At 40.2% G+C, this 12,209-nt stretch overlaps 1 protein-coding gene across 4 annotated transcripts in view; it reads left to right on the forward strand.

Moving 5' to 3' along the window:
* The window catches only part of arhgef28a (Rho guanine nucleotide exchange factor (GEF) 28a), a 57,679-nt gene that overhangs the window by 8,641 nt on the left and 36,829 nt on the right, over window positions 1–12,209 (forward strand). For all 4 annotated transcript variants that reach the window (XM_085166207.1, XM_085166209.1, XM_085166208.1 and 1 more), the window contains exons 3-9: window positions 915–1,059; window positions 1,148–1,513; window positions 5,867–6,056; window positions 6,363–6,552; window positions 8,814–8,883; window positions 10,604–10,650; window positions 10,805–10,877. In XM_085166207.1, coding sequence (XP_085022333.1) covers window positions 915–1,059; window positions 1,148–1,513; window positions 5,867–6,056; window positions 6,363–6,552; window positions 8,814–8,883; window positions 10,604–10,650; window positions 10,805–10,877 — 1,081 coding nt within the window. The remainder of the gene's footprint in view (window positions 1–914; window positions 1,060–1,147; window positions 1,514–5,866; window positions 6,057–6,362; window positions 6,553–8,813; window positions 8,884–10,603; window positions 10,651–10,804; window positions 10,878–12,209) is intronic.

The raw sequence follows: 12,209 nt of genomic DNA on the forward strand, positions 1-12,209 counted from the left end.
CTATTTTTACATTTTGCATCCTAGGAACAACTGGTGGTTTCCCAATAATTGCATAAACTTTTTTTGTGTTTGGTGGTATTATTATAGGGTCTGCCTTACAATATGAAGCGCCTTGAGGCGACTGTTGTTGTGATTTGGCGCTACATAAATCAAATTGAATTGAATTGAATTGACAGATTGTAAGTAGTTGCCGTGATCATTTGGTCACCAAGAAGTTGAATGACAAGCCACAGTTTGCCTGGTGGGAGGCAACTTGTCTCCAAACAGTCACAGTCTGACTTGGACTGACTACAACCACACTGTGACAGATTGGTAAAGATTTGCAGATAATTGCTGTCTGACTTAAAAACGCAGATGGATTGCCAAGATGAGCACAAGTCACCTGGGACAAGTTTCTTTGCAAATGTGGGCTTGATTCAACCGGTTGCCAACTGACTATACAATCAAGGTTGCTGAGCATCTGTGCCATTTTGTCTCTAATTTTATGAAGGAATTTCTGAATATATATTTCAAATACATGAGGTTCTGGCTGGACTCTGAATGTAAGTAGTTAATGCAAATTAATGTTTAGTGAGAAATTCTGTGCATGTTGATGGCAATAGATTCGCAACAGGTCCATGATTATCATCGATGTATCAGAGTTAATTGCTTTGTTATCACATTCTCTTGCACACTGACAGCAGAGTGGCTCTGTATTATTACTGTTTTATCACTGTCTTGATGCACAAAAGTTGCTCTGAATGGCAACTGATTGCAAGTTCTCGCAAACTTGGTACACATCTTTGAAACATCATCATTGGACTCAATCGCATAAGTTGGTGATTTCTAGCCAAAGTGATAGAATATTCTTCAGTTCTACTAGAAATCATGCTCAAGGGTGATAATATTGCCTGACTTTCTGTTTCTCAAACCAGGGACAAGTGGAGGCTCATGTAAGGCTGCAAACCAGAGTTTCTGAACATGCAGATTTCTACATTGTTGTACAAGGCTCTAGACTTGCACACGTGATTACAGCAAAAAGAGCCAATGACGGCTTGAGTCTCTGCTTCACAGTTCCAGGTATGTCCTTTAGTCAACCACTTTGGCTCTCACGTTGTCATCACTTCCTGCTTTGATTTTTTTAAATGATTTTCTCTATATTCCACAGGCCACAACCTTGAGGAAGTTGTTTCTGTCACATCGTACTTTCACATTGAGAACAACGTCAAACCTTGTGAGGGGGAAGCGTCCTTTAAGTACGTCAGGGATGATGCCCAGGAAGTAGCAGAATACCTAAGTGAAAACAGAGACCAGCTTGTCCCCCAGAGCTTCTTAGAGATCCTGAAGAAGTTTCCTTGTTGCGCACAGGGAGCGGATGATGAGCTCTTTGTTGAACAGTTAGCTCACCTTGAGCAGGAGGTGGAGATCAATAAAAGTTCAGCTGATCTTCGGCTGCTGGATGAGAAGATCACACATGCTTTGACTAACATGGATTACCCTCAGCAGTGGAAAACAGATGGCCAACCTAAAGAAGGTAATGAAATGAAACGTCCAACTTTAAGTCGGAGGTTAGTTTCTAGAGACTTCAGTAACCACTTGCATCTCAGGTTTCTACCTCTAAAGCCCAAATGTGTTTTCGTATTATTTTTGCTTCATGTTCTTTTTCCATGGTAGAATAATTGTACAGCACACATCTTTAATGACTTTAAAAAGTACAATTGTGGGTACACAACTTTGAATTTATTTTGAAGCTTTCATCCACACAGGCTCAAATATATACCGTATTTTCCGGACTACAAAGCGCACCTGAATATTAGCCGCACAAGCTAAAATCAGGGGAAAATCCTGTTTTGTACATACATTAGCCGCACCTGACTAAAAGCCGCAGGTGTTTCAATGTTGACTTATCATATGTAAGAGAATATGCACAAAGGGAATTGTCAGGAAAGAGATGGCTGTTTGGAGACACATCCCTCTTATTAATATTTTGAAAAACAAGTTACGGGTACATATTTGCATAACTTTTTAGGGTATATGTACAAGTACCGGTAATTACAAGTACGAAACATGTACTGTGCTTCATAAACGAGTAACAAATGTAGTACATAACAATAACCTACAGCACACCAGAAAAATAGATTCGGCCTACCTTTTAGGCTCAGATGCAGTGACACGGCTTTAACAAGAAGAAAAGTCAGTCATTTACCAGCATCTTTCTCTTCATCCTGCGCACTAAAACAACCGAAGTCCTCTTCTCCAGTGTCGGATACGAACAGGCTCAGGATGGCTACGTCATCCACACTCCGCTTCTCTCCTTTGTTGTCACTTTCAAAACCAAACAAATCCTCGTTGTCAGTGTCAGAGTCGAACACCCTCTGAAGGGCCGTGGCGGTGTCCTCCTCTCCATCATGCAGCAGTCCAGCCCTTCGAAATCCGTTGGTGATCGTGGATGTTTTCACACTTTTCCACGCTGTCAGAATCCACTGGTGGAGTTGGGCATAACTTGCTTTTCGCAAGTTTATCGCCGCTCGTCATCCACGCCTCCCGCTGAACGCGTAGCGCTACTTTGAAGTTTGTTTTTCGCGCTACTTCGTACGGCACTATGTTGCCCGGCGGACGGACATGTGACCAACATACCACTCTTGAACCCCAATACTGTGTGTCTGATCACATGCCCTTCCGCCAGGCAACGTAGTGCTGTACAACTTCGGAACAAACTTCAAACGTCTTACGATTTGTTTTAGAAATGTTGTTTTAGAAATGTTACTCAATCCATAGAAAAGCCGCACCTGACTAAAAGCCGCAGGGTTTAAAGCTTGTGCAAAAAGTAGCGGCTTATAGCCCAACAATTACGGTACATGCTTTGACTTTAAACTTTTACGTGGTGCTGAATATTCTATTATGTCTTTTAGTGTGACAAGGTGAAGGCCTATTAACATCTCGTTAATAATCATGATTCACTACAACTGTTTTTTTGCCAGCATAAAAACAATTTGTTTGACAGCTCTCATTAGATTGACCAATACTCTGAAAAATGAGAATGTCCAAGTAACTCAGTGAAGATCTAAGAATAACGGTAGAATTACACAAGTTGAGAAGGTCTCTTGAAGCCATTTCTAAATAATCAGAGATGGCAAGATCATTAGTTCAAACAAGCAATAAGCAATAAGCAATCACAAGTTTTTTGGATATGTTGGCACTTGCCAAGGTCTGGAAGAAAACCCAACTTGCCAGCCTCAGATGAGAGGAAATTGGTTAGAATGTTCAAGAACAACCCAGGAACCACCAACTCAAGCCTGACATGACCTGTAAACTGCAGGAATACCAGTCGCTGTTCTCAGTGGAACGTGTTTTGCATCATCAACAAATGAGAGGGTGCTGATAAAGGAAATCAACTAAAATTTGCAGCTGCCCACATGGACAAGTCAAATCCCTTCTGGAGAAATGTTTTATGGGCATAAGACAGAAATATTGAGCTCTTTTGTCACATTGACAAGAGTTTGTTTGGAGGCAGGTAAGGTAAAGGTAAGGTTTTCAAACCCAACTGTCAAGCACAGTGGTGGTAGCATCATGCTTTGGGGCTGTTTTGCTGCTGTGGTACTGATACCAACTGAGTGTTACAACAGGAGAGTGATACACAATCCCAAATACACATCAGAAAGGCTTTTACCAATTCTGCTAAGAAGAGTGGTCAAATATCCATCCAAAATTATGCTACAAGCTAGTTAAAGTGTCTGGCCAATGTGCAATTGTTATCGGGAAATTTAACCAAATACTGTTGTGCCTTTGTGCTTTAGAGAAAATCCAAAATAAATGTAAACTTGTGCATAGATTTTTTTGTTTTTTTTAAAAAGTAAGATCTATGCTGTAAAAATATTCCACCCTGGAAAAAGAAATTTAAAAAAAAATTATTAAAAGCTGCAAATTAGCATGATGAGTGTATGGAAACTTGGTCAAGTTTAATATAATAAGGTCAGTCTCTTAGCTGTCTAATGATGCCACTGAGAGTGGATATGCCTCATATCATGACTTCAGCCACACAGCTCTGGCTGTGAGTAGAGAAAACCCACCTATTTGCCAGTCAACCCTTCTGTTAAAAAGGGGCAGCCAATCAGAAAAGTTGACCTTAAAGGGAAATATGGGGAAACTGTTGGTTTCAGACAGCAAGGTCTGGTATTAGATAATATAAAAAAATAAATAAAACATTGTGCTAGAAAGGAGTACACAAGGTGCCTACTATCTTCACATGTTTATATCACAAAAGTAAAGTTATTGAATCATTTGGAAAACATTTTTTTGTAGTTTTGAGGAAAGGAACGTATTAATCCTTCAGGTCATTATTGCTCTGGTGTTCAGTGGTTTCAAACCCAATGAGATCTGACTGTGCGGCTCACCTCAGTCATCACATGATTCAGAGGACCAGGCAGCCAGTCGGGCAGAGGCTGGTTTGCTCCAAAGACAAAGTAATTATTGCCATTATTCTTTCTTGGTCAGATTAGAGTTGTCCTGCAGACCTCCGTGGCTGCTAAATCAACTTCCACAACCCTTTGCACTACACTCCCATTGCTAGAGTTTCTGGCATTTAGCCTTAGATTGAGTTATTTATTATGTTTTGCGCTATCCTTTTTAATGAAAAGGATTAAAATGCTCAACAGTATAACAAAATTTTAATGAAAATAAGAAATTAGGAATTAGATATCCTGGTCCAGCTGTTTCATTATGCCTTTACAATTCCATACTGTTTGTATTCATCATAAGCAGAAAAAGCAAATGAGACTATAGGCAGCCTAAAGCAGCATATATATATATCACATGTAGTGCTAAAGGCTGCATTCAGACTGTGTGTGTGTGTCCTTTTATTTGACAATGCATGTATGGTCATGGTTTGCTTAAAAAAAAAAAAAAGCAAATGCTGATGCAAAGCTTGGGTGTGGTGCAAATTCAAAGTAGCTCTTGGCCCCCATAGCCATGCGGTGCACTATTTGCAATGGCAACAATTTGACAATGACGTGCTTGTTTGTTGAACTTTGCATAAAGAGCATGTGCAGCATTCGCAGCCCTCTCCAAACTGGGTCACAATTTAATGGCACCATTGTTGAGGCGGCAGGACATTTCAGTTCATTTTGGGGTTTCAACAAGAATTGGAAAGGAGATGATAAATAGTTGAATTCTTCTGCACATTGTTTCTGCACTGGAAAGATGGTACCATGGTAACTCTCACCCACAGACGGGGGGAAGACCCAGAAGATAAAGTCTTTTTTCAAGTTTCTTCCTGAGCTTACAAGACGACAAGGATGTAGAGAGAAGGATTTTACTAGTGGTTTTTTGCTTGCTCTTTCCTGCTGCCCTACATTAGACTACAGACTGTTAAAAGATCAGTCAGTCATAGGGAATAACGACTGCTGACATGTCCTCATACTCATTGTTTATACTCCCTTATACTCCAGTGAGCAGGAGGCTAGATCTAGCAACTGTGTCACAGCAGGTGTTTGCTTAGGAAAGCATTTGGTTTTAGTTGGCAATGATAATATTCATATAGTGCATACAGGCATAACGCAGAGTCACTCATTCCTTATATGCACAGTGCCCTGCTGCTCTGTTGATGCACTGGAAGTCTATTTGAAATAGCAGGAAAAGTTCTGGATTCTTGAAGCTAATACCGCTTTTGATATTTGGGATTTTCCAAATACATTCATATTGACTAAAAGTCATTTTTGTTTACATGAACAAATCACACAAACAATTCTGACATTGATTACTCAGAAGACACATGCTAAGAAGGCTGTTTTACATGTGTCAGCGCTTTTTAAACATCTCCTCGATTAAAAGATTATTCAGTATCTTTCTCCCTCCAGATAATTCTCTATTTTCTTTTCTTTTTCTCCAGCTGTCAAACCTCATCCCAGAGAAACCCTTCTCCACGTTGCGGTGCGTTTGGGTTTGGTTCACCTTGCCCGATTCTTAATTCACCAACCAAGAGGTCAAAGGGCATTGACCTTACCCAATCAGGAGGGAGACACACCCCTCCAATTGGCTCAAAAGTCTGGACAGCATGCCATGTTCATGCTGCTAGCAGCGTAAGACTCTTATTATTTTACTATTGTCTCTTTTCGACTATTGAAAGGTAGTAGTATTTTCCTTTTGAAGGTATTACTGTAATATAAATAATTGCTTTATGAAGTAAATGATGAGTAATGATGAAAAAAATTAAGATGGAAATATACACAAAATGCACATGCATAAAATGTCAGAGAATTTATTTTAAATATGATAAACCTCTAACATTTCCACATGCAGTAATAACATTGTAAAGACTGAGCTTGAGAAGTATGTACAATAGCTGATATATTGGGGAATATTGTAGTAAATCTCTTCCTCATCAGCTCTCCAGGTCCTGCAGTCAGCCCTCTTCCTGGTGTGTGGTGCTTGTGGTCCAACAGTTCTTACATGCTGAGGTTCTGTCCTGGGACCGACTCTCTAGCCCTCTCTGTGAGGCATACCCCGGGAAGCTCCCCTCAGGATAGCATCATGGTCCTGCGAGAAAGACTAGAAGACTTCAGTGTTTCTAAAATGGTGAGAATAAACCACAGGGCATGTCTGTTAAAATATTTAGGGAAGAAAATGCAAAAGACTGTTCCAATGCCTGTCTGTGCTTGATGTGAAGTTATGTTGTCAAGTTAAGGCCATATCATAAGTTTAGTAAACCCTTGTGTAAACACTCATGCTCTTTAACAATCATAGGTTTTGATAAGAGTGAAGCAGTAAATACATTACCTCTGCAGTACAGTAAAACGAAGGGCACGAGGGAAGAAAATGAATGACGTTAGCTGATGATAACAGGCTTAAGGGGATTACCTTAAAGAGCGAGAAGCCAAAGCAAATTGTTTCAGGCAGAGGATAAGCTGAGGGGTCGCATCAAGGCCTGTTATAAGGCAAATAAGGATTATTTTGAACTGTGGATCAAGTGAAACTACAATAGCAGTGTCCACGAGTTTAAATATGGAGTTGAAAATCAATATAATGAGTCCACCTTTAATGTTTGGACACACTTGAAAATCCTTTTGTGAGCTAATAAAGCAAACAATGGTTCGACCTCTCCAATAACTCTGGACCTGGTCCCTGTTGATAACCCAATCAGACCACTCAGGTCATCAGGTGCAGCTCTTAACTCTTCCCAGAATTAGATCTAAGTGAGCTGAGGGAGCTTTCAGTTAATATGGTCCTGTTCTTTGGAACATAATGCCTGCTGACCTGAGGTCAGTTACAAATGGGTCTACGCTCAGAAAAACCAATAGAAAGATTTTGAGTTTCTGTTCTCACAGGCTTATAATTAATATCTATGTGTGGACGTGTGTGTGGGTGTGTGTGTGTGTTAAGTAGGGCTGGGTATCGTCACTGATTTCTAGAATTGATTCAATTCGATTCGATTTGAATCTGGGAAATTTTGACTCAGTCAGAAATATTATAATTCTGATCACGTATCAGTACATTTCCATATTTTTATAGCTATAAAAACAAAGCTGACACTTGAGACCTTTAGACAAAGGTGTAAGCATCACAGCAGATGCCTTTGTGTCAAAGTAGCTGAGGATAAAACACAGAAAAACATGAAGGCGACTTTCCTTTCCTGGGATTTTATAGCAGATAACCTTAAAAATATTCTGCAGTAGATCAAAAACGAAAGAAAGTCTTCTATCAACATATGAACATTACCTGATGCTGCTGAAGTGAAGCAAAGCAAAGTTACAGAGGTTTGATTAGAGACACAGCTAAGCATTTTGCAATTTTGCATAATTTTAAAAAGTTTAAATTTGTTCAGTAGCCTATTGAACAGCAGAAATAAGGCTTTCTTTTTGGAAGTAAGTAAAAGGAAAAAACAGCAGCTGACAGTGCTGTAAACAACGGTAGACTTGTGATGAAGTGTGATTTTATCGTGGTGGAAGCAAAACAGCAAAACTAAGAGGGAATTTGTGACAATGTTTATGTGAAGCATAGTTTGGATCTTCTTTTGCTGCTGGTTCAGTCAATATTGTTTGGAGAGAGACAAAAACCTGCCGCTTCAGAATCAGTGCAAAAAGGGTGTAAACACAAAGTGCGGACCCGTTGACGGATCAGAATCAGCGAGCTGTCGGGTTTCAGCCCCGACCGTGTCCATGCCTTCGGGTGAGAAAGCCACATCTCACTGATTCTGATCCGTCGGCGGGTCCGCGCTTTGTGTTTACATTTATGTGCAGAATCCATGTTCCTGCTCTCTTTTACTGTTTTAGCTGTTTGGTGGTTGTTGAAATTTTGTGAGGTATAACCTGAGATTCTGACGTTTCGGGCAAAATAAATTTATATTAAAAAATCAATTCAGGATCGATAACACGTTATCCAAGCTAGAATCGATTTTAATTGATAAACTGATAATCAAAACCCACACATAGTGTTAAGCACATTGAGTTTACATGTAATGAAATGCGCTTTATAAATAAAATTGACATTGATATTGAAATTAGTGTAATTTATACTAGCAAAAACAAAGCAAAGGCCGACCTACACTGGACTTCACATCTGAAGCAAACGCAAACAGAGACATTTGACATTCCTGGATGATGAATACGCAAATGAAAAAACATAGCGAAGTTAATAATAATGTGATGTTGTTCATGCAAAGTTTGGTTCAGATTGGCCCATCTGTATGTGAGTACATATGGGGATACATCCATACATAGTTTGTATATACACATATTATAGTAAGACTGCAGTAGTGACTTGTACTTTATCATAATGTCATGTTTCTTTGTACAGTTCATGGCAGTTTTAATTTACTCAAACATCTGTTTCTGTCCAAGATCAATGTGCTCAGAGCTGATACTGTGGTGGGCAAGAGGGATACGGATGAAGGTGTTCAGACTAACAAAGGTAAGTTCTGAATTAAACTCAGTCTAATGTGTAGCATTGTGGTCAATTTGTGTTCATAATATCAGAGAAATTGATTACTTTCAGGCTTTTATCTGAAAAATATTAGGCCAATGTTTATCCAGCCTTTCGTGTACTTTGTATGGGGCCGGTCTCTAACCACATACATAAAATGTGATTAGGAAGAGCAGCTATGTCCAACTTATCACTGTATCCAAGACAGCGGGATAATATGGCAGCGTCCACAAACCGGTGTCTGTTCCTGTGTATCTTTATGGATTAATTCCAAATTTGTACGTTAGAAGATGAAATTAATCACACTAATCGGTCTATATTTATGAGCACAGCAGTATTTCTTCTGTTAAATAACCTCAAAATGCAGCTGATTGTACCTTTAATGCAAGTTTTCACCAAAAATGTTGGAATGGTAGAGAAATAAAGAATGGTCTTCGACCGTACTAATTGACAGTAAATATAAGAAATAGCTTTAATCAAGTTTGTCCTTACCCATGTTATTACTACAGAAGCAGTGGTTGAGCTCAGTCCACACCAAAGGAGTGTCTTGTCCCATATTACATGGACTTTCTGGCTGTGTAACAACCCCCCCCCCCCCACACACACACACACACAACAAAAAAAGGTTCATAAGCACACATGTCAGTACTGTTTCTTCCATGAACTTAGTCATGATCCAAATTCTTGATTGACAGATAATAAACTGATCATTGCATTTTTCAATATTTCAGATCACTTACTCTCATATTTGGACTTTGGACTGTTTTGTCAAACAAAACTAGCAGTATAAAGACTTCTTCTCAGGCTCTGAGAACCTGTAGCGGCCATTTCTAAACTGCTTTCTGATGCTTTGTAGCCGAAACAAAGTGTTTGATTTGTCAAAAATAGCAATCAAAGGATTTTGCGATAATGAAAATAATAATTACTTACAACCCTGCTATTGTCATCACACTGATCTGCGCGTGCGCAAACAGCTCATGCGTGTTGTCTGCCTGCGGTGGCATGCAAGTTTGGAGACTTTACTCTGGAGCAGTGGAAAAATGAACAGCCACAGATTCACTTGAGCAAACAATGGTATGATCAGACATCCATCACTTAGGACCTAAAGAGACTAGAAAAACACTTTCAACAGACACCATAAAAGGCACAGCCACTGCACATCTGAGCCTTCAGAGAAAACCGAAGAAGCACATTGTTTCTCTTTCCCTGCGGTGACATGTTCAGGCTGGCATGCAGACATGCAGAGAGTAATCTTTGCTAATCTTCGATGCCAGCTGCGAATTATTTTCTATCATTCGATCTCTGTGTCTCACATACACACACACATTTTGTGTTTCTTCAACCTGTGGCTACTCTTTTTGGTAACCATAGAGATGGCAGGTGGCAGTATCGACTCATAAAGGGAAGCAGGAAGTGTACCACGGTATTGACCTTAACCCCGTCGCGACTCTAGCAGCCGTCCATTAATCCTCTTGAAATAACAGCTCCACAGTAGGGAGCTTGTGCTCTTTCTCTGGACCTGCTGGTTTGGACGAGCGCAAAGTCTGATTGGTTAGTTTTCCATTCCTGGATAGCAGAGTCACATCCAGAGAACCTGATGTTGTGCCTTCCACATAACTCTCTTTTTTAGAGTAGCAGCAGCAGCAGGAGGAGGAGGAAGATGAGGGTGTTTGTGTGTCAGGCTTCAGCTGATTTTTCTTTTGCACAGGCATCAACAAGGAACAACATGTGAAAGAGCATGTGCTCGTGGACAGTGTGAGTATACATACATATGTTGTAGATGTTTGCAGATGTGCCACTTATGATCATTTCTGGTTTTTGAATGCAGCCATATGCATTTATGACTTTTTCAAGTAAACTATATGTAAATTTAGTGAAAAGGTGTGCATGCTTTTGTGTTTGCTTAAAGGTTTTTGAAGAGCAGCTCATCCTGTCTTTAGATGACGATGATGATGAAGAAGAGTACTCATCCTCATTATCTGGTAACTGTCTTCTCTTCTCTTCTCTTCTCTTCTCTTCTCTTCTCTTCTCTCCTCTTCTCTTCTCTTCTCTTCTCTTCTCTTCTCTTCTCTTCTCTTCTCTTCTCTTCTCTTCTCTTCTCTTCTCTTCTCTTCTCTTCTTCAAGTATTTTCAGATGATTTATTCACTGGCCCAACGTTCCGGCCCAGCAATCACAACTTTTTATTTTCCGTTTTAATATTATGGCAATAACTCTTCAGCATCTGGATTAAATGATGAATGGTTAATCCATAAAAAATACAACAACATATTTGTGGCTGCACTGAACAGCGGGGTGTGGGAACAGAACATATTAAGCTAGTACAGAAGCCTGGGGAGGAACTGTTTCTCTCGTGGTCTTAGCACAATATGCGAAGCTCTGTTTTGAATCACATCATTGGAAATCGATGCGGTTGCTGCTTCACAGGCACAGACAGGGATGGGCTTCTGTATTAGGCACAGAGGTGGTATTCGTTTATTAAATGGACATATTGTCCTCCGGGAGTCTTTGGATGATGCTGGTTGCGTCTTTACCCGCACTGGCTCCATAATGACTCAATCCAGGGGTCCAGGAATCTGCCCTGTCAGTGGGACAAAGACAGGAATGGGGTCAGGCTTGTCCCACTCAGACTTTGTCTGAGCTATGAGATGCCCCCCCTCTGGTTTGTCGCCCTGCCATCCCCTCCCCCGATTCTCTCCTGGATCAAACAGTAGAGCTGTGTACTCGAAGCAAGAGGTGGAATGTTAACAAGCTAAAGTGTCCTCGGCTTACAAAAGCTGACATTTCAGATAAGACACATGCATTTACACTGATTCCCTTTTAAATCCAACATATACTCAAGACTATATAAGCTGAAGCTCATTGGCTAGTAAAAAAAAGTTGAAAAGGATGCTTAAGTGTTTCGGGTGTCACCACGGTTACTGCGAATGCTAATTTTCCTGTGTGATGCTGTGGAAGAATGAAGAGTTTGTTGTAAACTTTGGAGAGACTCTGGTGCTACTGAATGGCGCTTGTAAATGTTGTATAAATGAAAGTATGTGTGTTTACGATAAAGTGTCAGCGTCAAGTAGTGTCGCGTGAAAAACACGAGGCATCGATCCCATTGTTTTCCACAGATTGCAGATTTCTCCTTATATTCCTCAAGTTCTTAAACTGTCTTTTGGCCTGAGTGCTTTAGATGGGATGACAGTGTCTTGGGGCTACTGTGGTGAAAAAGTGTCATTTGGAGTTATTGTTTTTTCCAGATCTGTTGAAATGATCATAACAGTTTCTCATGTTTCACTGACATAACTCAGCGGTGGCAGTTATTGTTGGA

The sequence above is a fragment of the Neolamprologus multifasciatus genome, chromosome 7 (genome assembly GCF_963576455.1).
Source record: "Neolamprologus multifasciatus chromosome 7, fNeoMul1.2, whole genome shotgun sequence".
Taxonomy (NCBI): Eukaryota; Metazoa; Chordata; class Actinopteri; order Cichliformes; family Cichlidae; genus Neolamprologus; species Neolamprologus multifasciatus.